This window comes from Ammospiza nelsoni, chromosome 14 (genome assembly GCF_027579445.1).
Source record: "Ammospiza nelsoni isolate bAmmNel1 chromosome 14, bAmmNel1.pri, whole genome shotgun sequence".
NCBI lineage: Eukaryota > Metazoa > Chordata > Aves > Passeriformes > Passerellidae > Ammospiza > Ammospiza nelsoni.
The window spans coordinates 14,037,705-14,062,903 of record NC_080646.1 but is presented as its reverse complement, the minus strand read 5'-3'; the positions used below and the strand labels follow the sequence as shown (position 1 = coordinate 14,062,903).

General features: G+C 40.8%; 1 protein-coding gene across 8 annotated transcripts; it reads left to right on the top strand.

Moving 5' to 3' along the window:
- The first annotated feature begins 279 nt into the window (after window positions 1-279).
- Window positions 280-23,990, top strand: SLTM (SAFB like transcription modulator). Of its 8 annotated transcripts, none has more exons than XM_059481849.1 (21): window positions 280-473; window positions 1,096-1,183; window positions 7,737-7,801; window positions 8,101-8,286; window positions 8,744-8,791; window positions 9,782-9,809; window positions 11,198-11,612; window positions 12,173-12,222; window positions 14,336-14,454; window positions 16,035-16,184; window positions 16,277-16,386; window positions 16,474-16,634; window positions 16,951-17,042; window positions 17,271-17,434; window positions 18,534-18,708; window positions 19,297-19,421; window positions 19,934-20,101; window positions 20,849-21,163; window positions 21,569-21,707; window positions 22,859-23,016; window positions 23,339-23,990. In XM_059481849.1, the coding sequence occupies exons 1-21, from the start codon at window positions 291-293 to the stop codon at window positions 23,445-23,447; spliced, it is 3,048 nt and encodes a 1,015-aa protein (XP_059337832.1). In that variant the 5' UTR covers window positions 280-290; the 3' UTR covers window positions 23,448-23,990. The 8 variants fall into 8 exon arrangements, with proteins under 8 accessions (XP_059337832.1, XP_059337831.1, XP_059337826.1 ...); XM_059481848.1 differs by having other exon boundaries at window positions 11,144-11,612; XM_059481843.1 differs by having other exon boundaries at window positions 11,144-11,612; window positions 21,557-21,707.
- The last annotated feature ends 1,209 nt before the right edge of the window (window positions 23,991-25,199 follow it).

The following is a 25,199-nucleotide window of genomic DNA, read 5'->3' as shown; positions in this document are numbered from 1 at the left end:
GTCACCCCTGAGCCTTCTCTGCTCCAGGCTGAGCCCCCAGCTCCATCAGCCGCTCCTCACAGCACAGGCGCTGCAGACCGCGCCCAGCCCCGGGGCTGTGCCCGCACACGGCGGGGCCGGGACGCGGCAGCCCCCGCTCCCCTCACGGGCAGGGCGGGCCCCGGGCGGGGCGGGCGCTCCGGGCCAGGTGCGCCGTTCCGCGCCTGCGCAGAGGCGCGCGCCGGCCGCGCTCCATCCGGGCACCGCGCTCATTGTGCGCGCGGCCGCCGCGCTCGCCCGCCCGCTCTAAAATGGCCGCCGCCGCCTCCGCTCCCGCCGCCACCGCTGCGGGGGCTCCCGCGGCTCCCGGGGCGCCGCCCACCGAGAGCAAGAGGATCAGCGACCTGCGCGTCATCGACCTCAAGTCGGAGCTCAAGCGGCGCAACCTGGACATCACCGGCGTGAAGACGGTGCTCATCGCCCGGCTCAAGCAGGTGAGCGGCGGGCGCAGGCCCGGCCCGGCCCGCCCCGGCGGCCGCTGTTGCCGCCCGGCTCCGGCTCCGGGGGCGGGGCGCCGGCGGCCCTGCCGCTGGCCCGGTGCGGGGGGCGGGACCCGGCCCCGCCGCGCCGCCGGTGCCCGGGCCGGGGTCCGCCCCGCCGAGCCCCCGGCGCTGTGCGGCCGCTCCGGGCCGGGCTGGGCGCGGTGTCCCGGCCGGCGGAGCTGCCCGGGCCGGCTGTTGGAGCTCGCCCGCGGCCTGGCGGCCCGCCCAGCGCTCGGCGGCCAGCCCCGGGGCGGGCTGCGGCTGAAGGGTGGCCGTGCTCCCCGCTGCCCTTAGTGCCATTACGGATGGCGGTGTGGCCTTCTGGTGTTACGTTTCCAAAGAGAAGCGTGCGGGTCCTTGATAAGCTGTCCTTCCAAAGTGTCATTTTAACAGCTGAAACTCTCTGCCTTCATCCTTACTGTTCCCTTGCTCTTCTCCAGCTTTAACGCAGAGTGTTCTGCTAAATATTCTTGAGATGCCGAAAGAACTGTTTGGCTTACAGACTTCTGCTGAAGTCAACCTGTCCAGCTTTCCACGGAAAGCCATTAAAAACTAATTTTTTTTTCTCATTTAGGCTATTGAAGAGGAAGGAGGTGATCCAGATAATATTGAAATAAGTGTTTCAGCTGACACACCCACCAAGAAGCCAACTAAAGGCAAAGGTTAGGATCTGTTGATATACTTCATATTCTTAGACAGTTTTTTTTTTGCATGTATCATCTTAAAGAAGGACTGGCGTATATTTTGGGTGTAGTTGTGACTTTACTGTTTATAGCTTCTGTCATATAAGAAGTCCTTTGCCTTGCATGTCTGTTGTCAGTAACTGTATGTAGACAGTGTATGGGGATGCTAGAGAAATATAGATGGAAATTGACTGGATTAAGAGATGTGTGTTCTGATGTAGTGGCTGTAGTGCCCCCAGCTCCTGGAGAGCTGTGCTGTGTGTGCTGTAGGTGAGCTGGGAGGGGTTTGGTGTGTGCTGTGCTCAGACATCCTGAACATGACGTGCTCCAGGTGAGTCCTGGCCACAAGGATCTGTGTGACAGCAGAGGCTCTTCAGCCATCAGCAGGTGCTCACTTGGCTGGAGATGAGGGCACAGCAATATGTGGTAGGGGGTCACTCTCTGAAGAGGGCTGTGTAGAGTGGGTGTGTTAGCATGCTCTCTACTGAAGACAGGGTTTATAAACATTAATTTTCTGAATAGGTGTTGAAGCTTCACAGTGGAATGTCTAATTAAGAGATTTTAGTGTTTCTCTTATGAGACATTAATATTTAGATTTTGTGCTGATCTGTTTGGCAGTGATTTTTTCCAGATTTTTCATCTCTGTTTTCTTTTGCCTGAGAATTTAAATACTGTTTTGTGAGTTTGGAGTAGGGGGATTTTAGTTTGTGTTTGTGTTTTCAGTTGTTCTGGGAGCATCTGTGATCTGTTAGTACTGGGAAAGGACCGGTCTGCTTCATGCACAGCATTTTTCATTGAACAGACACACTAAGAATGTTCACACATGTGCTACAGGGGCCTGAACAGTCTTATAGCGCTGTCTCTTGTCATGGGCTGAGTTTTGTGGTGAAAATGATTATTCAGTCAGTCTGGTGCTGTGAATGGTGAAATTAGGAAGAAAATCTGTCTGCTTAGAAAGTTTGAATAACTTCTTGCACTTTTCACGCATTAGAGAAGTGAAAGGAAGTAAATTTTCAAATGTGGTTTCATTTTTTTTCTATGCCATTACTTTATTCCCTGCTTTAGAAAGGTAGCTGCTGATTAAGATAACTACATGGAAGCTAAATAAGGAAACTCTTCCACAGTTTTTCATGCAGATCTCAATGGCTCCATGTTCTGCTGTGGCAAACACTTCCCTTATCTGCTGCTTTTTATCCTCCTAGTCTCCAAACTAATATCATGATATGCATCATGTTCTTGAACTGGTTTCTTGGGCAGTGAGGCTGTTTTGTTTCTGCAGAGGTAGTTTGCCAAGCAGTGCTGCTGCCTGGGGCAGGGCTGCAGTGGCTCTTCCTGCCACCTCTCCTGTGCCCCAGATCCTGATGCATGTGTGATCTTGGTAAACCTCAAAGGAAAACACAGTTTGTGAAGTTCTTATCAGTTCACTTTGCAAGCTCAGGAGTTTCTCCTCATTACTTTTTAGATTGCAAAAGTCTTATGAACAAATTTTGTGCCAAAAGCACGGCAAGTTCGTGGTGGAGCATGAAAAATTTCATTGTTTTGTTTAGGGGAAGTATTTTTTTATGGTATTGGTTTATTTCTAACTGTGTGAAATTATATAGGGTTTGATTTTTAACTACTCACTGTGAGGTGTTTTTCCTCTTTACTGATTTTGCTGACAGATTGATCCAGGCCTTTTTGCTAGTGCTTGTTGTCCCCCCACCCTACAGCTTCAGACTAATACTGATGGGTCTTTAATTATTTTACTGCTGGACAGCAGTAAAATTAATGACATTACTGGTTCTGTAGTATCTTTCCTTGTGCTGTTATTGCTGTACAAGGGAGAGTAGGAGTATTAGGTACTCATTTACAAGGAAGATACATCTTCAGGAAGGGCCAGGGAGTGGAAGTGGTGATTAAACCTCAGAGCAGCCAGAAGGGGAGGCCAGTGGGAGGGAAGGAAGGAGGTTGTCCTTCCAGAAAGTCACTGAGTGTGTCTGGTGCCTGTAGGGTTTAGATGTGAAAGTGTTCTCTAACCAGTTTTACTGGAGCTCTTGAGGTCTGTGGCAAAAGTGTGATTCTGACTCCCTAGCACTGTGTTACAACAGCCTGGTCTGGAATATTTATACAGGCCAAACTAGAGTGGGATTGGGTGTGTGTATTGGGGAGGGAATGACACATTTGTTTCCTTGGTTGTTGTTGTTTTTTTTTTTTTTTTTTTCTTGTAATGTTTACTAAAAGGGAGGACAATACTCAAAAGATTAAGAGTGGGACTTTATTTCATCCAACTTAAAAAATGCTTGCAGAAGGATTCTGTAATCCAGCAAGAATCCTTGATCAATCCTCATGCAAAGTTAGTAGAACTTTAACACTTTTTCCAGGTGCTACTTTTATTAAATAATTAGGGTAGAGAACTGCAGAGCAGCTAATCAGGAGATTATTCAGGTATATAGGTAAGATCACTTGTTTTGCCAATTAAAGTTTGAAAGGAACAAATGTCAAGTGTTCCTTTTTTAAGTGCCTCAGCTGTGTCTCCACCCTAGCATTTAGTAGCTATGGAGGAATTTCTTTTTATAAAAAGATGACCGTTTTTGGAAAAAGCTTATCCTTTCAAGCCTGACCATTCTGCTGCCTAGTCTGGTATCTAGAGGAAGTTACCTTACTACTACTATGAAATATTTTTCTAATGTTTCTGATATGAATGCTCCTTTGAAGGATCTGCAGTCAAAAATGCTGTTAGATATTGAAATATTACAGTTGGTAATTGAAAGCTACTTTCCAGATGAGTTCTGGAATTAGTGTGGGTGAAGAACAGATTTTAGGCTGATAATATTTAACTTTGGAGAATTAATGTGAGCAAAGATGTTTATTTGCTGCTCTGCAAGTTTCTGAGGCCAGTTATAATCCTGTTAGTCTGTGTCTTAAGTCCTTCTCTAGTTTGCGACTGAATTTCCAGTTTGACAATACTGTTTCTTGGATCAAAAGCTGACAGTGGCTGGCTGGTACTGTTGCACAAGTAACTTTGACTTCTATATTAAAACTCTTTAGTTACTTAAATATAAGAACAAAACAAAGTAAACTAAGTTGTACACTTGGTTTTCGCAGACCTTTCTTTCTAAAAACAATGAATGCCTAAGAACTGTACTTTTTAGACACAGCAGAAGACTTAAATGTTCCTGTACTTCATGGTACCATTTCAGAATTAGAAAAGGATTGTTTACTTTTGTTAATATTGCGGAAAATGATACTTTTCAAGTTGCACTAGACCTCTTAATGCTATAGAAGGTTTATTCCATTGTAAGAATTTATCTCCTCTTTCCCTCTTATCCCATGTTTTTGGTGAATCTTTAGCATTAGTGTGACAGAACCCTGTTGGGAGTTTCAGCAGGAATACCAGAAAAAATACAAATACTAATTCTTCCAAAATTTTCTGATAAGTATGTGTCACTCTGCTTCTGCCTGGGATGCAAATACCTAGTTCAAGAGTTGTCCAGAATACACTCTTCTATAATTCTATAAACAGCCTGAATTTCTCACATGGAGGACCATGAATAGGTAGAATAATCTTGAGCTACTGTAAGGCTTGTAAATGAAATGAAAGCCAAATCTGCATAATGTAAAACCAACAAAGATGTTATAATTCTTCTGCTTACTTATAAGGAGAATATTTGTTCTCTGTGCAAGAGTCTGTTGCAATTTTATGGTGTGTAGCAATTGCTGTTGCCAGAAAAGGGATTGAGCATGGCTTGTAAAGGAGTGCCATCACTGCAAGGTAAATGAGTATTTGTGTTGTTAAGCACCCAGATCTGTGGTGAATGCTGCATACACACTGACATTTTCAACAGCCACTGCTTGGATAAACCTGTACAGAAACTTGGGTGTTGACAGCTTGTGTGACTGGAGACCAGCTGTGCCTCTTGTCTGCAGAAGGCTCAGCTGCTCTGGCTCTGTGTATTAACTTACCCTTCAATCAGGTCAGCACTGGTCTCCAGTAAGTTCAGAGCAGCAGTCATTTTCTGCAAGGTGTATGTTGCAATCTGATTTTAGTTATGAGAATTTAAGAGCCAAGTTTGCCTTTAAGCAGCCCACTGTAGATGACAGTCAGACAACTGTTGAATTTTTTGTGGATGCTGGCTTTTTGGCAAGTTACTGTACCAACATCTGAAAACTGTGTCAGAACCTTGAAATGCCACTTTTGAGTGGCGTAGTGTAACTCTAACTGCAGCAAAGTAACCTGAAGCACAGAACTTGAGAGGGAGAGCAAACAGAGACCACTTTCTGGCTTGCAGCTGAAAAGTGAAGGTCATTGTTCAGGTCTGGTTCTGCCTTGGAATACCTCTGGTACTCAGGGTGAATGGGACTTGCTACAAAGACAACAGGCATAGTATAGAAGGGCTAATGAAATCATTACTTCATCTAGCAGCAAATAAAATATAAAACAGCTTCGTTACTGACTGCTGTAACTTGCTCTTGATGAGGAGCAGTCAATAAATCACAGTTCTCTAGCTGCTGTTGCATAATGGTGGGGATAATTAAGGTAGCTTTGCCATTGGTTTGGTTTTCTTTTCTGTTCCCTATAAAGTCTCACTTCTAGTCCACCAGCCATACCTCCTCAGGCAAAATGATTTAAATTATTTAAATAGCTTTCATGATAGTCTATGCTAGAGAGTTGCCAAATGTGTTGGGCATCTGCCCTGTGTGCCTGCCTGTCTCTGTGAATGCTTAGCTGGAGATGGGATGCAGGAGAAACTTGGTCTTTCAGGTTTAACAAACAAACTGAAATGTGAGAGGGTAAAACAGAAAGCAGGAGTGTGTGTAGAAATCCCTGCTGTTTCTCATTGCTTTTTGTTTATGTTGAAGGTATCTGGGATCTGTAGATTCTGTCACAGAATGCTAAAAAGCTAGCACAAAATTTGAGTTAGTCTTTGTTTCAGGCATCAGCTGTGGTGCACATCAGAAACTGTCCTTTCCAGTGGAAGTCCTCTTCCTGAGAAGAGCTGGCTTCCCTTAGCATACCTGTGCAGGGGGCTCTTTGCACCAAAATCTCAACAAATCTATTGCATTACAAGTATAAAACTGGACTTTCTGTGGGTTTGGGGTTTTTTTCTTTGTTTGAAGTGAAATAAAATCAGTGGCACCGACTTTAGATTTGAAAGTTTAAATCTCATGTTTTGCAGTCACAGAAATAGCTTCTGCCCTGTGCCTTTTCCTGGAGATCGGTGTGTGCCTGTGCTGAAAACAGCAATGTGCTTTTTCTAGGAGTATGGTCAGAGTGCTGCCTTTCAGGGAAGTGAGTAAAAGCAACTGGAATCCAAGCAAACCCAAAACAATAGTGTTGCTTCTTGCCCTGTAGTTCAGGACTGTCCAGCTTTGAAGTGCATTTAAGGACTGCATATGAAAGACCACAGAAATTAATGGCTGTAAAAATTGAATATTTCAGCTAACAGAGATGTCCATACTGTGTTGAACTTTGCCTTATGGTTTTCTTTTATATCCCTTTGGAATAACTATAAAGTTGGTTTAGCCATTCATTAGAGGTTGAAGGGAGGAGGGAAGATTCTATGCCAAAAATGAAGCATTAAGTGCAAATTATGACTGCCATCTCATTTGCACTTGAATTGACACTGAGTTTCAGTAGAAGATACACTAAAGACACTTCCTAACAGAGCTGCTTTTGTACCTTGTACTACTGAAAACTGTTGCATAGGCTAATCTTTGATAGACTGAATCAAAGAGACAGAATGTTCTTCAAAGGCTGTGTTTGTGTGGAGATGTTTCTGTCTAGTGTTCTTGGGTCTTGTTTTCCAGAATAAGGAAATGCAGTGGGTTCCAAAGGGAGCTGTGTCTAGTCATCACCCCCACAGAGACATCTCTGATAGAGAAAAGTGTGCCTGTGCTGGAAGAGCAGAATTCCTCAATGGCACAGGCCTTAATACAGTAAAGCATATGTAGAGAGCATAAGTGCTGCACCTACTCAATTCTTCTGCCTCACTTCATCTTCTACTGAAAAAGGTGGCTTGGAGAGGCTTGTAATTGCCACGCTTGTGCATATTCAAAGATGCAGCTAAATAAAGCCCTGAGACATTCTGTTGTCCTTGGAACTCCACTGTGATTTTCAGCAGGCAGTTGGGTGGGCTGGATGACCTTTAGAGGTTCATTCTAACCTAATTTCTCAGTGATGTTAGTTACCCTCTAAAGCAAGACCTTTCCAAAGTCATGTCTAGTTAACCTCAGTAATTCTGGAAATGTTTAGTTTCTAGTTTAGTGTTCTCCTGAATTCCATTAGCACTCAAAGTAGAAGGATAGGTATTAAGATCACTAACTTGGATGTAACCACTTGTTTATTGAACAGAATTGATTGTTCATTCTCACTCAGCTGACATTTTATTTCCTTATCTTAAAAATTACTCAGTTTTTGGAGGGCTGTATTATAGTGAACAATCCAGCTAAACTACAACAAATAGAGAATAATAAAGTAAGGCCAAACACAGAATCAGTATTAAAAGTGTGCTCTGCATAGCAGGTCTAGCCTCAGCATATCCCATCATTTCAGGTAAAAAGCAGGAAGCTGATGAATTGACTGGTGATGCTTCAGTGGAAGAGGACTCCTTTGTCAAGGTAATAAAAGTATGTAAAAACTTTTCCCATTTTGTATTTAAAGTCAGTGTTTGACTTCAGTTAATGAAAAAGCTTCCATTTTCTTTGTGGTAATTTATGTGGAAGTTTGGAGCTTTGTTTTTACTGCATTCAGTGTGATGCCTAAGGGTATGAAGCTGGGGGGTTTTTAAAACATGGTATGAATTTTATTGTGCACGTGAGACACGGATCCAGCAGTGAAACACTGATTCTAGCAATGATTTTTTTAGAACAAAGCTAATAATTTTAGTTATATTAAGTATTTGTGTTCACACCAAAAGGAAAGTGAATTGGAGACTCAAGATGCAAGTGATCAAGATGGAAATGATGAATTGAAAGACTTCAAAGAATCTGTTGAAGATGAGAACTTGAATTCTAAAGAACTACCATCTTCAGAAAAGAAAAGATACCATGACCCGGAGCCAGTGGAGACAACAGAAGATGTGGAGAAGGATTCTGAAAGTCAGGTACTTGGCTATATTTTACATGAACTTTTATCAGCAAAACTTACATTTTTTCCTTAGTGTTTTTTACTAGGAAGTCAGAACTAGTTTTTCAGTTTGTCTTGCTTAACTCTAAAAGATAAGGTTTTTTCTTTTTACTCTACTTTAATATTTTCTTTCTATTTGCCTTGATTTGTATTTGAATAGTCCTGAAACAAATGTGGCACTGATTGTTAAAATTCTGCCAGAGTCCATCCAGAGTTAGCTCCTAAGGGATCCTTTTCCCTTGTACTGGCAGTGACTTGTGCCTTTCAGTTCAGTGTTCAGATTCTTTACATCAGGAGAACTGCTTACGGATGTTCACATTGTTGAGTGTGTATCCACTTAAATATTTAGTGATCTAATGGAATCTCTTGACCCCCTGAATGTTTGAGTGTCTTGTAAATAGTTTGCCTATCTTGTCCCTTTTCTATTTCTATAGGAAAATGAAGGTCCAGACATAGAAGATTACACTTTTCCAGCTGTCCATGTGAGTTCTATATCAATTCTCTTAAGCTGATTTTCACGTCTTTTTAGTTAGAAAAGATCACTTTATACTGGTTTTTCTGTTCCAGCATGCATTTTAGAGTCAGATGATGTAAGACTGTGAAGGTACACTGTATGGGAAGCTTTCATTCAAATGTTTAGTAATGCAGATTATTGTGATACCAGCTAAGTAGACCTATTTAAAGACACAATTCATGTCTACAGTTTAGGAGTATTCAGTGCATAGACTTCACAAAGAATATGTTTCACACTCCCTTAAAAACTTATCAGAGGGCTATGCCAGATGCTGTTGTACAGCCTGTACAGGAGTTTACAACTTCTGTTTTATGTAGAAGTTTGCCCTGTGGGGAGTGTGGAATGGGGCATGGTTGTTTAGGGATGCTTTTTGGTGTTAATACTAATATCAGATATCTCTAAGCTCAGAAATTGATTCTGAGTTCCATGGAACTGATGTCTGGAAAGTGACATCTCATACAGCATCTCTTGCTCTGTAAAGCTAATGAGAAATAAGTAAATACCCATCAAAATCAGAGTTTCATTTTAAAGTAGTTACTGCAGGGAGGCTGCCTAGTTTCTGACTTCTCTCTTCAGCTTTTAAAGCTAATGGACTGCTTGCATTTCTCTGAAAGCAGTAATCAGCAGCTTGGCATCCATTCTGAAGGCTTTGGTAAGACATGGAATAGTTTAGAAATGTCCCATTGAGTTGAGGGGGTAAGACAAGAACTGCATGTCCCAATCAACTGCAAACTGCAAGCGTTGCAGATAAATGCCAAGTTATTTCATAAAGAAGTTTCATAACATTTTTTAGTGATTTGACAAGGGAGGTGCACAAGTTTGGTTCCTGGACAATCTTTGGAAACAGTTTTCATTTCAGTATTTGCGTTCATACAATAGAAATGTTATGAAAAATACAAATTGTTCTGCTGAAGTTTAAAAATAGGAGACATTTAGTGTTGACTTCCTTTTCTTGCAGGATGGGGAAGATGAAGAAAATGAGAAAGGTATGTCTAAAGTTTAATAGAGTTCAGAGGTTTTACTCTGGTAGAGCAGGCAACTTTCTCTTGTAACATTCAATCTCTACTAATACTAGGCTTATCTCCAGCACTAAGTATCAGTTGTCTCCTCATTGAGCTCAGCACCTGGAATCACTGCAGTCAGTTTATTTCACTCCTAAGAGTTATTTACTCTTAAGAGTTGATTACAGTATTATCAGTTACTGTGGTGGATGTATAATCTAGTTGCAATACTATGATTCTTAATAAAAGCCATAGTATTCAAGGACTGATTTTAATGCACGGTAAGTGTTGATGCCAAAGCTCCAACTTGCACTGCAGTAACTGATGTTGAGTGAAATGCTGCACTCTCACACTGAAGTTGAGCACCCCACAAATGTATGGACCATCATATGCTTGGCTTACTGTCACTTAGAAATACCACTTGTACATAGGATGGTAAAACAGGTGTATGCAAACCTGTGGAGTGGCACCATTTTTTATGCTGTGCTCATTAGTGAAACTATAGAAGGAACATAATGCATTTGGGCAAACAGACTTCCTGGACAGAAGTCATAAGGATTCTACATTTTGTGGACTCGAAAGGACATGGGACACCATCACTTGCCACAAGATGGAATGAACACATTACTGAAGCTACAGGATAAAACTACAGACTCCGTGTTACGAGGGACCCCGTGGCCGAAGTGTCTCACCTGTGCAAATCCAAGAAGATGGAGATGTCTCTGTGGGACTGAGATGGAAAATCTTTCCAGTGGATGAAGACTGAGACCATTTGTCTACGAACTCTGGATTAAGGCTCACCCATCCATGTTCTGCAGCAGCCTTGTACAACTCACTTGACTGCCAAGCAACTGCTTGGGAAGGAAAGGAGCAGCGAACACCGGCATGGAAGACTGGCTGGAATTCTCCAAGACTGTGATTCTTTCGGATTTGGGAAGGCTAGAAGTTCTGGAACCAGGAAGATTCAAAGACAGATTAAATCAAACTGTGAACATCCAAAGCAACTATGTTCTTCTGGTATGCTCAATCCTAAACTGGAAAATGGATACTTCTTATGAAGAACGGGTATCTCCAGGATGGAACCGTATTCTCCCTCCTAATGTTTTGGTATTTGTCTCTAGAAAATGTGTTTTGCCATGAAGAATAAGTGATCCTGGGTAAAGGATTTATATTTGTGTTAATACACCTTGTGTTTTTTTCTAACCTTCCATCAGTGCTAATAACTGGCTTTGTATTTTCTAGGTCCTATTCTAGCTTATGCATATGAAATTGTTTAAACTTCTTGTTTTGCCATATTTATTCCTGTTAAATCCTCTTAGATAAAGCAGGTTCTGGTGATGGTACACAAGAAGTATCTAAACCTCTTCCTTCAGAAGAAAGCCTAGCTGAGGCTGATCACACGGCTCATGAAGAGATGGAAGCTAACCCCTCTGTGAAAGAAGCTGAGGATGATAACATATCGGTTACAATCCAGGCCGAAGATGCCATCACTCTGGATTTTGATGGTGATGACCTCCTAGAAACAGGTAAAAATGTGAAAATTACAGATTCTGAAGCAAGTAAGCCAAAGGATGTGCAGGATACCATTTCACAGAGCCTGGAGAAGGAAAGCAAGGACTATGAGGTGACTGAGAACCATAAAGATGGTAAGAAGGAAGACTCCGTGAAGGGTGATCCCGTCAAGAAGGAAGCCAGAGAAAGTTCAAAGAAAGCAGAATCTGGAGACAAAGAAAAGGATACTTTGAAGAAAGGTCCCTCGTCTACTGGGGCCTCTGGTCAAGCAAAGAGGTTTGTTTTTCTATGTCAGTTCTTTACGATACTGAGTACCAGCATTCAATAAGATCACTCTACATTAAGGGGGTAGCAGCAAGAATCTTATAATTAGTATCCTATGCTCCTGCCTGTAGGTTTTTTGACCGCCATAAGTTACTTTTTAAAATTCAAGATCTTCGTATAGACACTATGTCCTACTGATTGCATTGTCGAATTGTCAGCATTTATTTATTTTTTTCAAATTGACGATTTTTTTAAATGTCCTTGTGATGATGGTAATGAACAGCTATCAGTTCTAAGAACACAAAATGAAGTCAAGTCCCCGTCCTGAAATCTGGAGAAGATTGCCATATATCCACTGAATAGAGTTGTCAGAAAATCTAGATCTTCAGGCATCTTGGGGAAAATCAGTGCAAGAATCCATAAGGGAATCATTTGTTCAAATATACAGTCTGGCCCTTTTTCATTTTTATTTTTTGAAATGTTAACTTGTCTGTTAGTGTTAGTAGTATAAAATGCAACACCAAATTCTGTAGTTTCAACTTTCTTCTGATTTTTTTAATTTGCTTCTCTAGCTCTACTAAGGAATCTAAAGAAAGCAAGACAACATCAAAGGATGATAAAGGTAACTATTCTGAATTAGAGTAGTATTTCTTGAACTAAATGCTTTCCTGATTGAGAAATTGCTTGCCACATAATAAAATGGTTTCTATGATTTAACTCAGCCATCTCTAGTAAATTATGCTAGAGGTACAGTAGGCATTTGCTATATGTATGTGTCCATATATTTTGTTTCTCTTTATGCCAGGTTTGTCATAAGATCAAAAATACTTAATTCTAAAGACTTGATGAAAATATGTTCTTCTATTGCAAAATACTTTTGGGAGCAAATTCATTTAACATTTCCCAGGTGTTTGTTTTGATGAGAAGCTATAATTTTCAGATAAGTCTGCTGTAACTTACAGCAAAACAAGCAAAAAATAATTGCAAGTACTTAGATGTAATGACAATTAATTTTTGTCTTGTTTGTAATTCTAACTCATTTTTAAATAAACTAAAGTCTCAGACAAGTACTATAGCTGAGATGCCAGCTTGCAAAATTGCACTTGTGGCTGTTTAATGTATTAAATTTGAACCTTGGAGCCTTGGAGTTTCCACCTGTTTCCATAAAACCTTGTGTTGTGATTACAAATTTGAAGAGTGGAGCTCAAGAGCACATTAATGTCACCAGTTATACTGGTGCTTCATGGTTGAAGAGATGCATTTGTGTGAGCTCATGTGTCTCCTTATTTTACCTACTCCCTTTCTGCCAAAAACCTTTGTCAGAATTTCTGGCATAACACTAAGGAACAAATGAAACTTTACCTGATAAATGGATTTGAGAGGAAATTTTTTGTGGCAGACATAATTGGGTCTTCTGTAGATGCTTACAATGAAACTGAAAGCAGATTTGCTGTGTCCTCATTTATGTAGCATATGTGATAGCCTTACAACAGTTACTATCATAGTTTTCTTAATATACACAGCCAAAGCCAGGATAGTGGCTGATTCATGGTGTTTATTGATTAAGTGTATCACAGAACCACAGAGTATTATGGGTTGGAAGGGACTTTAAAGATCATCTCGTTCCAATGCCCTGCTGTGGGCAGGGACACCTTCCACTATCCCAGGTTGCTCCCAGCCTTGTCCAGGGATGGGGCAGCCACAGCTTCTCTGGGCAACCCATGCCACGGCCCACAGGGAAGAATTTCTTCCTTATGTATCTAAACTAATATCAAGATAACCTCAGTATGATCGTAACTGGGATGTTGCCTTTTGTTCAGTTAATCTTGATGCATTGAAGAAACAAAACTATCTTCTCAAGATGGTTAAATTACCTTTTAAAACTCTGCATATCACCAGATTTTCCAGCTGTCAAGATGGAGACTAGCTCTGGTCTTGCCTGTAGGACTGGCTACATTTTAACATATCCCAAAGCAGTTCATTTATTTAGCAGCAAACAACAAGCTGAGCTACATGACTGAGGGCTGAAAGATACTGGGAATGAGATGACATGAATATCTTTTGAGTTCTTACTGCTGTGTTGTTGCAAAAATACCTAATATATGGGGTGAGGGGAGTATTTAAGTCACAAAGTGTTTTTCCAGCTTTTATTTAGTATTTTCTTTAGTATGTGGGAAATAATTTTGGTGGGTTGTATCTAGTTCTACATCCAGTAGTATTTTTAAAAAACTGCTCTGGATGAAGCCAATACTCTGAAGTTGTGGAAATTGATCACATGATTCTGGAGGCTGGGATTATCCAAGTCTCCTGTATTTGCCTTTCTGTTGTCTCTGGTAACTTGAGCACTGTACAGACATCATGATGGAGAAGAAATACTGTGTGCAAAAAACCCCTTTTTATGGATGGTAGCTAATGATAAGAGCCAGATATTGAAGCTAAATGTACATACCCAGATGAGGAGTAAAGCATGCCTTTAACAAAGATTTGTATTATTTTTCTGTCTCTATCCTTTGAATACAAGCTAACCAAACTGTTCGTCTCAATACCTGGTTAAATGAATGAAATCTTATAGCATATATTTTTTTTTTCTATAGAAATCTTTTCAAGAAAGGTAACCAGATAAACAATTACTTAGAGGTAACAGGCTAAGTTTCTCTTTTCAGCAACACTTTAGTAAAATATTCATGTTACCTTTGTCTCCTTAATGTTTTGGCTGTTTGTAAAACTTGTTGCAGGAAGCACGAGCAGTGTTAGTGGTAGCAGTGGAAGTTCAACTAGGAACCTCTGGGTTAGCGGACTGTCTTCCAACACAAAAGCTGCTGACTTGAAAAATCTCTTTGGCAAATATGGAAAGGTATTTTATGGGCTGTGATACCATGTGTGTGGCGTGTGTCTATTCCTCCTCCTCTACTCAGTTACAGAAATTAATACTTGATTTAAATAAGGGTTTGAGAGGAAATGTCTGACCAGTGCAATCTAAAACCCCATATTGCAGCAGTAAGAGTGTATGCTTACAGGAAGAGCCATCTATTCATTTTATAAGAAATTTTTCTTCCTGTGGAGGTAAGATAAGTACAAAAGAAATTTCACAAATACTTGAAAGTTCTGGTCAGAACTGGCTTTTAAAATAATGATGGCTATGTTCCTTTATAGCAACTGTAACCATGAGTGCAAGATAGCGTACTAACTGATAAAATTGTAATACAAATAGTGTTTCTAGAACATCCTGCTTTGGGAGGTTGTTTCTAAAATGTGTTCTGAAGGCTTATGAACGGGAAGAATTGGTAAGATGATGTCACATTTAATGTATGATGCTTTAGGAACTCTTTCAATGACTTGATTTTTTTTTTTTACAGTCTGCCTAAATTAAGTCTCTTTTCCCAATTTTGGTTAATTGAAACATACAAATTCCATAGAACAATGTGGAAATCTTGAAAGCTAAGCAGTCTTCTAAACCCAGAGTTCTCATTTTCCCAAAGGAGTTGCTGATAACTCTGAATTTGTAGTGTTAGTGTAAGCCTGTGCAGGTATGGCACTATTGTATCTTGGGAACTAGTTAGAACCTGAGCACTGTGACTATCAAATATGTGTATTGATTTTGGCATATCTGATATTTCCAGTGAATATTATTTAATGCATTCACAAGTATGGACACCTGAGAGTATATTTTGTTGAAACTTCCATTTACTTGGCTATTTTCACTGTAAAGCTGGTTGGTACTTACATTTATGTAGCTTCCCAGTTTTAAAATTGATTGGGAAATATTTCATGACTGTACCATGACAGTCTAGACAGCTAAAAAGATAAAATTGATGGCAGCTAGAAAGATAAAATTGTTGCCTTTAAAGCATGACTATGGCAAAAAGACTGGCTCCAGTGGCCATGGAAATTCTAGCAAGGAGGAGCACAAAGGTTAATACCTTCTCAAGAAGCAGATGTCAGAGCTGACTGCTAAAATGGCTTAACTGGCACACTTGCTAGATGACTTTAAGAGTTGGCTCCCTTATTGAGTCACTACATAATGCTGCTTATACCTTCCTGCCATTAATTGGCAGCTGCTGACTTTCTTTGTGGGGGTTAATCTGTCAGAGATGAACCATCAAATTCAGGTCAGTGCTTTTTCTGTGAATGAATTTTGCCAATAACGGAAGAGTAGCATTTAGTTAATGGGCATGAGGAGGTGACTGGTCACAACAGGATGCAAGCATTAATATTCCTTAATGTGCAAGTTGGGATGAAGTTCTCAAAGCTTTTGAGAATTTGGGACTGTCAGTCAATCTTTGTAGCGGGGTGGGAGTTATGTTGCTGGTGAATTGAGTGGGTTGGGTTGAATTTGTTTTGTTTTCTTATATACTAGGGTAAAAATCTTACTGCAATACCATACCTTCCTTAGAAATGTCTCTCTTAGAACCTGAATTCTTCCTGTTTGCATAGGTACTTGGTGCAAAGGTGGTCACAAATGCACGAAGCCCGGGGGCAAAATGCTACGGCATAGTAACAATGTCCTCTAGCACAGAAGTGGCCCGGTGTATCGCACACCTGCACCGCACAGAGCTGCACGGACAGCAGATCTCTGTGGAGAAAGTAGGTTTCATTCCATGAAGACTTTACCCAAAATAGACCATCTTTGACAAGAATCTGTATTAACCTATTTGCTTTTGAAAAAAAAAAAATAGGTGAAAGGTGATCCCTCCAAAAAAGAGTTGAAGAAGGAAAGTGATGAGAAATCTAGTTCGGGTAGGAGCGTAGGAGATAAGAAGACTGCATCAAGTGACAAAGCCAGCAAGTAAGCAATTTCACATCTTCTGAAATTGTGAAAATCCTCGAAGCTGAATTTCCCTCATTAGATTTTTGTGTTCTTTTTCCGAATAAGAACTCCGTCAACCAAAAAAGAAGAAAAGAAATCAGAGAAATCTGAAAAAAAAGAAAGTAAAGAAACCAAGAAAACAGAAGGTAAAGATGAGAAGAGTGATAATGGAACAAGTGGCCCTAATCAAGAATCCACTAAAAAAACTGAAGAAAAGAAAAGAATAAGTATGCCATATAGCCATATTTCCTCCTGTTGAATCTGTGTGTCTGACTTGTCTTGGGGGCATGTTCTTGCTCTTACTGGAAACCAGACAGTTAAACAACTGTTCTTTTTTAGACTCCAGTAACACATTTATTACTTACATACTTTATACTAATATTTAATTACAGGCATGTGCTGGTATGCTTCTCCTACCAGTACCAGTTCACTTCAGAGATTTAGAAATTTCACTAAGAAGAATTTTTAATAGGCAAATAGACATAGCTGTGTGTGTGTTTTTAAACCTTCTTTTATTTTTTTTTTGTTTCCCCCCTTTACTAGGTGGTAAAAGCCCAGGTCAAGTTGTAGTTTTAGACCAAACAAAAGGAGACCAAGGCCACACTAGGACAGTTAGAAGGGGAAGGTTTGATAAAGTAAGTATCTATAGATTTGATGCAATCCTTACCTGATTTGATCCTGCCTTGCAATTGATATTTGATATGCACTGAAGAGTCAATAAACTATCACTAACTGTTAAGCTTAGATAGAAGCTTTGTATGCTTTGGGATTGCTAAGTCATTAATCATACTTGAACATAGCATCCAGAAATCTCCCTAAATGAATGAGACTTCTGAAATAACCATTGTAATCTCTATCTATAGCCACAGATATTGAGGAACAAAGAGCGTATTATTCAAGAGAAAGTGAAATTCAGGGAATACAGGGGTAGAAAGGATATCTTGCCTTTTGAAAAGATGAAGGAACAGAGATTGCGAGAACACATGGTTCGGTTGGAAAGGATACGACGAGCTGTTGAACTGCGAAGGTAGTAACCCAACTTTTTGCTAAAGGCTATTGTATACATTAATTGATCAGATACTATATTTAGAAACCTAATCAGAATGCATTCTGTCAAGCCTTCTAACCAGATGTTAAAGTCTGGCACTCTATCTAACATAGATACCTAGGATACCTAACAGTATCTTTATGGGAATTAACAAACTCCAAAATTTTTCTGTAATCTTTTAATAGCTGTATATGTACACACACAGCTTAGAGTTTGTTACAGTGGGGGGGTCTATCTCATAAATATTACTGCATGCCAGTTTTCTTTTCGGAAAGGTGAGAAGTACACTAGGAGACAGGGCTAAAAGTAGTGTTTGGTATTTGCTTGTTTGTTTTCACACTGAGAATGTTATATGTCTAAATGACAAATCAAGCCTGATACAATCTTTACCCTTTAAATAGAAAGACCAAATGGCTTCACTGTTCTGTTCTTCTGTTTTCATCTGGCCAAAAGCTTGCAAAGAGCAGTTAAATGAGCTGTGTTGTTAGCTGGGTTTCCCAAAACAATGGGAAACCGTTCCTAAACAAAGGAATTCCCAGCAAGCATAAAGCTTAAAGGAGAAAATGCCTTTTGTGCTTCCTCTAGGCTGTATTATGGGAGGTGAAAAGGAGAAAGCAAAATGAAGCTGTTCATGAGTCAACTCACCAGTGCAACTCAGAGTAATCATGATTGGCTGTCTGTCTTAATTTTTTGAACAGAAAACCCTAAGTAAATGTTTTGTTAGCTTGAAGATAAGAGCTAAAATAGCTTTTATTTTTTAGATCAAATCATATTCTTGGCTACTGAATACTGTTGTTGCTGTGTGCCACATGACAAATGAGAAATCCAAATTAAGAATAAAATACATCAAGAAATGATTCTTGAAATAACTTTACCTATCAGTTAATGCTAATGGTTCTGTAGATAAGCTAAAACCACTTTGGCTACTTGGGGCTAAAAGGAGTAGACTTGTGGTGCAAGGATTTCTGTGAAGAGCTTGCTCTGAATTAACTTTTGAATGACTATATCTAAGGTGATGTTAGTTTTGGATGACAAAATTTTTCAGATGAATTTCTGCTCCCTCTTTTTTTTTCTTCAGGCGAAGAGAAATTGCGGAGCGGGAGCGGCGCGAGCGAGAGCGGATCCGGATAATGCACGAGCGAGAAGAGTGCCTGCAGAGGGAAAGGGAGAGACTGGAAATTGAGAGGCAGAAGCTGGAGAGGGAGAGGATGGAACGGGAGCGATTGGAGAGAGAGCGTGTTCGGATTGAACAGGTGGGCAGAGCTGTGCTCTGGACTGGGCAGGAGCTCTTTGGAGCATGGCCCAGTTTGCCCTTGCAGGGAATTTTGCTCTTCACTCTTCTACCCAGTCCTTTTTGTTTCCTAAAAGCCAGCCAAACATTACATAATTCACATTGTACAACAACGGGAATCTTCATCTTGTTTGCTTGGGAGTAATTTGATGTAAAATGCTCGCTACTGTAGCAGCTTTACAAGTCAGTCTCTAAACATGAAGTACAATAGATCACTTTGTCTATACCACTCTTCCATAATTTGACTGGATTTTTCCTATAGAATACCACTGCAAACTTCAAGAAGTGTTTCTGGCCAATAAGTACAGTAGTAATACAAGAAATTACCTGGAGACATTTCTGTGTAACAGCCAACAGCATATTCAGACCTGTTGTCTACTTTTTTAGAGAAATTTTCCCTGTGCTCTTTAATCTTAGATGCTACCCAAGGATGAATTTTATCAGATAACTTTCAGCAGAAAACTGACAAGGGCTATGTTTGGATCCTTGCTAACTGTTCTCTGTGTATCTCTAGTAAAGAGCTGCTCTGTTTTTGTTCCTTTGGTGGCAGGAGCGTCGGAAAGAAGCGGAGCGAATCGCGCGGGAGAGGGAGGAGCTGCGGCGGCAGCAGCAGCAGCTCCGCTATGAGCAGGAGAAGAGGAATTCTTTGAAACGGCCACGGGATGTAGATCACAGGTAATTTTCAAACTGGTCATTTGCAGTGCATAATAAAAAGAGCTGCAAACCCTGTATCAGATTTGAAAATGCATTTGGACCTGAAGCAGGTAGTCTTCACAAAAGAACTGGATTTCTGGTATTTGTTTGGTTTGGCATTAGTTTATGACAAACATGAAACACGCCTTATCTGTCAGAGGGAGCTTTGAAATTAGAGAAGCATCCCATGAATTAATTCTTATTGTGTGGGCAAAAAGCCACAATCTAGAGCATTTGCTGAGAAAAGCTGTTCTGCCTTAATGGTTGAAACTTCTACTTTAAGAATTCATATTTCTGCTAAATGGATGGTTAGTTTTGGGTGTTTTCTTAAATGATTTTGTCTACTACTCTGTAAAGAGTCTACCTTTCAGTGGCTTTCCAAAGGTCAAATGAGCATCTCCTAAAATAGACAACTGACTCTCAACAATTTTCTGCATATTAGGCCTTGATTTGGCTACCTGTGACTGATGAGGGTTCCTTTGTTTTGGCTAAAGGAGAGATGATCCTTACTGGAACGAGAGTAAGAAGATGGCTCTTGATACAGATGCACGTTTTGGCCATGGCTCAGATTACAGCCGCCAGCAGAACAGGTTCAATGACTTTGATCACAGAGAACGAGGCCGATATCCAGAAGGTTCTGTTCCATCATCTTCTTTTGATAGGTAAGTTTAAATAATGGAGCAGGTACTTGTGTGCCAGCATCTCTGTGGATTTCACTCCTGACTGTTAAAAACTGAATGTGGTGCTAAAGGCTTCACACAGTTCTGATATAATAGAATTGCAGTACTGTCTTGACATTTCTTGTCTTCAGGACTGGCTACTTTTATAATGGACTCTAATCTGCTTTTCTCTGAGGACTTTAAATTAGCTACCTGGTGGCTTTTTTTGTGAGACATTTCAAAAGTATTTTTGCAATTATTCCTTCCTCTTTCACATTTAAATACAAGTTCCCGTGGATTACCTGTGTAATTTACTGTGCAATAAATGCTGGTTCCAGATGGAATGTCATGGTTCCAGTAATCACTAGTAAAGCTAAGACCACATAATTGTACCTTCTGGAATTCTGCTTTTAGATTGCAGTGAACTAGAATTGTAAGTACAATTCTGACTTGAGAAATAGAGCATTCCTCAGTGGGCAAAAAGGCGGCTCTGTAGTTGCTTAAATTACACTGACCAAAATAGAAACAAATAAATGCATAAAGAAATGTTTAACTGCCTGTTAGAACTCAAGCTCAAAATTACAATTGTAGAAATAAATACAGTTTTGGGTGGGAAGGATTTCTGTTCCACATATATAATAGTTCTGTTCCACAAAGAACTAATACAAAGATGATGCATGTGCTTACATGTGCAGAGAAAGGTGAAAATGGGAAACAAGCAAATGACTCTTTCCTACTTTAACAACTTAGGCGAGATCGTTTTGTAAATCAAGGTGAGGCAAAAAAGACTCGCCCAACAGCACGAAGGGAAGAGCCAGGCTTTGAGAGATACCCCAAGACCTTCAGTGAGTCCAGAAGAAATGAACCACCACAGGCAAGAAGCGAACTGCGGGACACGGACAGGCGCGAGGTGCGGGGAGACAGGGATGAGAGGAGGACGGTGATCATTCACGACAGACCAGACATCCCTCACGGCCGACACCCCAGAGAAACCGCCTCCAACCCACCCCGGCAAACCAACTGGAAGGGCGAGGGAGGCATCAGCACAGACAAACGGGATGGCAGGTAAATGTGCTGACTGACCAGAGAAAGTAGTGGTTCTTGTAGAGTTCATCCATAATTCCTCAAGAATTAGTGTGTAAAGAGAGAATAGACCCTCTCCTCCTAAAGAAAAGCATTGTAGGGTATCAAATGCTAAATCTCATCTAGGAACTGATTGCTGATTTCCAGCAGTCTGTTTTAATCATGAGTAGCAACACAGAGTTAAGGAGGCTTTTGTGTAGAATGCAGGTATAAACAAGTAGCATGTGAGCTTGAATTATTTAAAAAGCCACACAGATTTAAAGGAATGTTTCTAAGTCACTGCAGGTTGCTAGGAACCACAGGAATCTCTGCTGTCTATATGTGCTGTGATTTGGTACCAGTTCAACTATACTGAAACCCAAATTTTGATGAAAGCAATTTTTACAGAGGTGAGCGGCCGGAGCGGTCGGGAAGGGAAGTGTCCGGCCACGTGAGGGGAGCGCCGCCCGGGAGCCGCAGCAGCGCCTCTGGCTACGGGGGCAGGGAAGGAGAACGGGGCGTGATGGGAGACAGAGGTGGAGGACAAGTGAGTCACCTTCTTGTGTTTGTGTCTGTGAAGGAGAGGCTGGAAAATGCAGGCTCATGCTGGAAAAATGACCATATAACATCATCAAAATGATTCACAAGCATTCTGCCTATTTTCAAATTAGTTTTCTTTTTGTTAAAGGCTCTTTTTTAATCATGCAAAAATTACCCTATTCTTCTTGTCTGGCATCTTTATGTTGTCGTAAAGATAACTTTGTTATCTTTATGATAACCTGCATATTGTTCATTATTCTTTTGAACAATACCTGAGAGAGTAGGTGATGAAGCTTTTGAGAATTTGTTGTCACCTTTTCAGGGTTTTAACCATACAGTCTCACTGCCTGCTATTTTCAGTGCAGTTTGTAATTGTAATTTGTAACGTGATACTAAGTGAAAATCCTTCTGCAAGACTTGTTTTTAAAGACTACAGATTAACTCACTCCTGCTGGTAACTCCTGAAGTATTTAAAAAGTATTAATGTGTGACAGTGTTCACAGGGGTCTTAGGATGAGAGAAGAGACGAGGATCTGACTCTGTTTCAGAAGGCTTGATTTATTATTTTATGATATATATGAAAACTATACTAAAAGAATAGAAGAAAGGATTTCATCAGAAGGCTAGCTAAGAATAGAAAAAGAAGGAATGAATAACAAAGGCTTGTGTCTGAGACAGAGTCTGAGCCAGCTGGGCTGTGATTGGCCATTGATTAGAAACAACCACATGAGACCAATCACAGACCCACCTGTTGCATTCCACAGCAGCAGATAACCATTGTTTACATTTTGTTCCAGAGGCCTCTCGGCTTCTCAGGAGAGAAAATCCTAAGGAAAGGATTTTTCATAAAATGTGTCTGTGACATTAATGTTCTCCTTCCTGAGTTTTATGCCAGTGATAATGAGTTCAGGGCAGAATTGGAAGTAAAGTATGCGTTTGTGGAACCTCACTCACTGCATACCCACACAATTGTCATTAAGTTTGTTACCTAGAAGTCACAGGAATATTGTAAACATGTGTGAGCAGCCTGTGGACTGAAATCTTGAAAGACTTGTGTTCATTCTATCAGCTGTAAGCATATCTTTGTTGACAGCCTGTTCCTTGTAGGTGAAACAGTCCTTTCTTTGTGAGAATGATGTTGTGTCCCTTCCTCCCCAGCACTACAACGAGGACAGACACGTCGTAGAACGCCACAGTCGTGAAGCTGGACCAAGGAAAGAGTGGCATGGACCTAGTTCTCAAGGAAGTGGCTACCATGACACAAGGAGAATGGGAGATGGCCGTGGAGGAGGGGGCATGATGGCCCCACATACAAGGTACAGAAAGCACTCCTTCCTCTCCATCCCCTACTGAGCCCCCTGCAGGCTGTGGTGTCCTTAGGAGGTGCAGCAGTGTGGGGAGCGGCAGGGTGACCCCCTGGCACAGCCCCAGCCCCACCTGCCCAGCCAGCATAGGGCTCCCCAGGTGTGCAGCACAGCACGGAGGGACTTCTTGCCAAGTCTCTTCTCTTGCATGTTTTCAAGTCTCTTTTGAGACTTACAGTTTAACAGTTGATAGGAGATATAAGAATGTTATTACCTGTGCACCAGGAGTTTAGGTATGTATCATAACACTTGTTTTTAAAACTTCTGTTTCCAGTAACTCTTCACCCATTAATAGAGTTGTACAGATCACAGGCAATTCCATGCAGAGGGGAAGTGGCTCAGGATTTAAGCCATTTAAAGGTGGACCTCCACGAAGATTCTAAGATCTACAGCTGTTTGGTTTCAAGATAACTTATTGAAATTTCTTGTAAACTTTCTCTGATTAAGAACAGGAAATCTTGTCTGGAAATCCTGGTTAAATTTTTTTAATTTAACATGATTATTTTCCTCTCAATTTTGGAGGCATTTTCATAGTTACGTTGTAATTTTGGATAGTTTTTGTGTATCTTTGATAAGCATTTTCCCTGAGGCACTAGAGCTGTGTAAAAAGACATTGGAACCAAAATATTTGTTAATTCTGTACAAAAGGATAGTTTGCAGCTGTGTGCTAGTAGTTTGATTTGCCAACATTAGCTCTGTGGTGTCATGCTTTAAGGTTAGCTACTTCTCACAACATCCACAATAACCTCCATTTTGAAGGTTGTCCGGACTATTATCTCTGCTTTCTAATTTGTAGAGAAATAAGATTTGTTCCTTCATTACTGGGTATTATGTAACCTATTTTTGCAGAAGGTACTGTTACATTGAGTGCATTTATGTGTATTCTTGCAAATGTATTCTTTTGAAATAAACCTTCATATTCTGTATAGCTTCTAGTAAGTCTTTAAAGCAGTCTTTGGGGAAGGCAGGCAGAATTAAACAGACATGTTCGCATAGCAAATCAAAGCATGGGTGCATTAGATTCTAACTAAGACTTGTCTCCTTCACTGTTAGTGAATTGACAGTAACAGTGTCAACAGAAGCACATTTGCTCACAGAAGAAAGATTAGAACCAAAAAATAGCAAAATACTTAAGCAAGGCCCAAAGAAACAATTTTAGTTTGCTCTTTGTGTTTAGCAAAGCTCTGTGGAAGTTTGAAGCAGCTGGGGTTTGACATCAGAAACCACAAATTCCTTGCAGGGCTTGGGGACTCCTGCAGCTGCTCCTGATGCAGCCCTGAGCAGAAGGCTGCATCTTGTTAACCTTTTGGATTGGGTCAGCATGGAAGAGCCGGTGTTAAACCAGGCCCAAAGAGAAATGCCAGGCAGCCAGGCCAGGACTCATTCAGCACCCAGCCAGGGTAAGGGTACAGCCACAACTCTGCTGTTCAGCAAGGGAGAAAAGTAATGAATCCCTCTTGGAAAAGCTGGGTGCTGGATGGTTGCCCAAATAACAGGGCACTCCTAGCAGAACAGAAGAGCTTAGGAAATAGTCCTTGAATAAGAGCTGGAAAGGTTCTGATCCAGATTGCCTGTGAAAGAAGGATTTCAGTTACATTTTTTAAGGCATGAGACAGTAAGAAGATGCTGATTTCTGCTTGCTGTGTGGAAGAACTGCTGAACACCTGCAGTGTTCCAGGGGAATCAAGAGCAGAGAATGAGTTCAACTAAACTGGTTTTGAGTAAGCAGCCTTTCAGGAAAGATGGAGAAGAGAGAAACTGAGAAACCTGCTGTGCAACAGCATTGTCTCTAATTAGTCCTATATGTATATTCACATCTGATAAATACTTAAGTTTAAACAAAACAAATGCAGTCTCAGCCAGTGTGTCACTTACCTTGATATAGTAATACATCTTATTCAAGTCTTAAAAATCTAGGAAGTTCAATTTACTGAATTTTGCTGCAGGAGTTTCCAAGAGGAAGTACAAATTCCCAGTGCATTTTCCAAAGTATTTGTGCATTTGGCTGCATTCTGTGCTCTATCAGGTGTGACAACACACAAAAAACAGATACCTGCTCCCAGATGAATTTATAGTGGCTAAGGGATTGAATGGGCAATTTCAAAGTTTATAACCTTAAAAGATAAAGCTTTAGA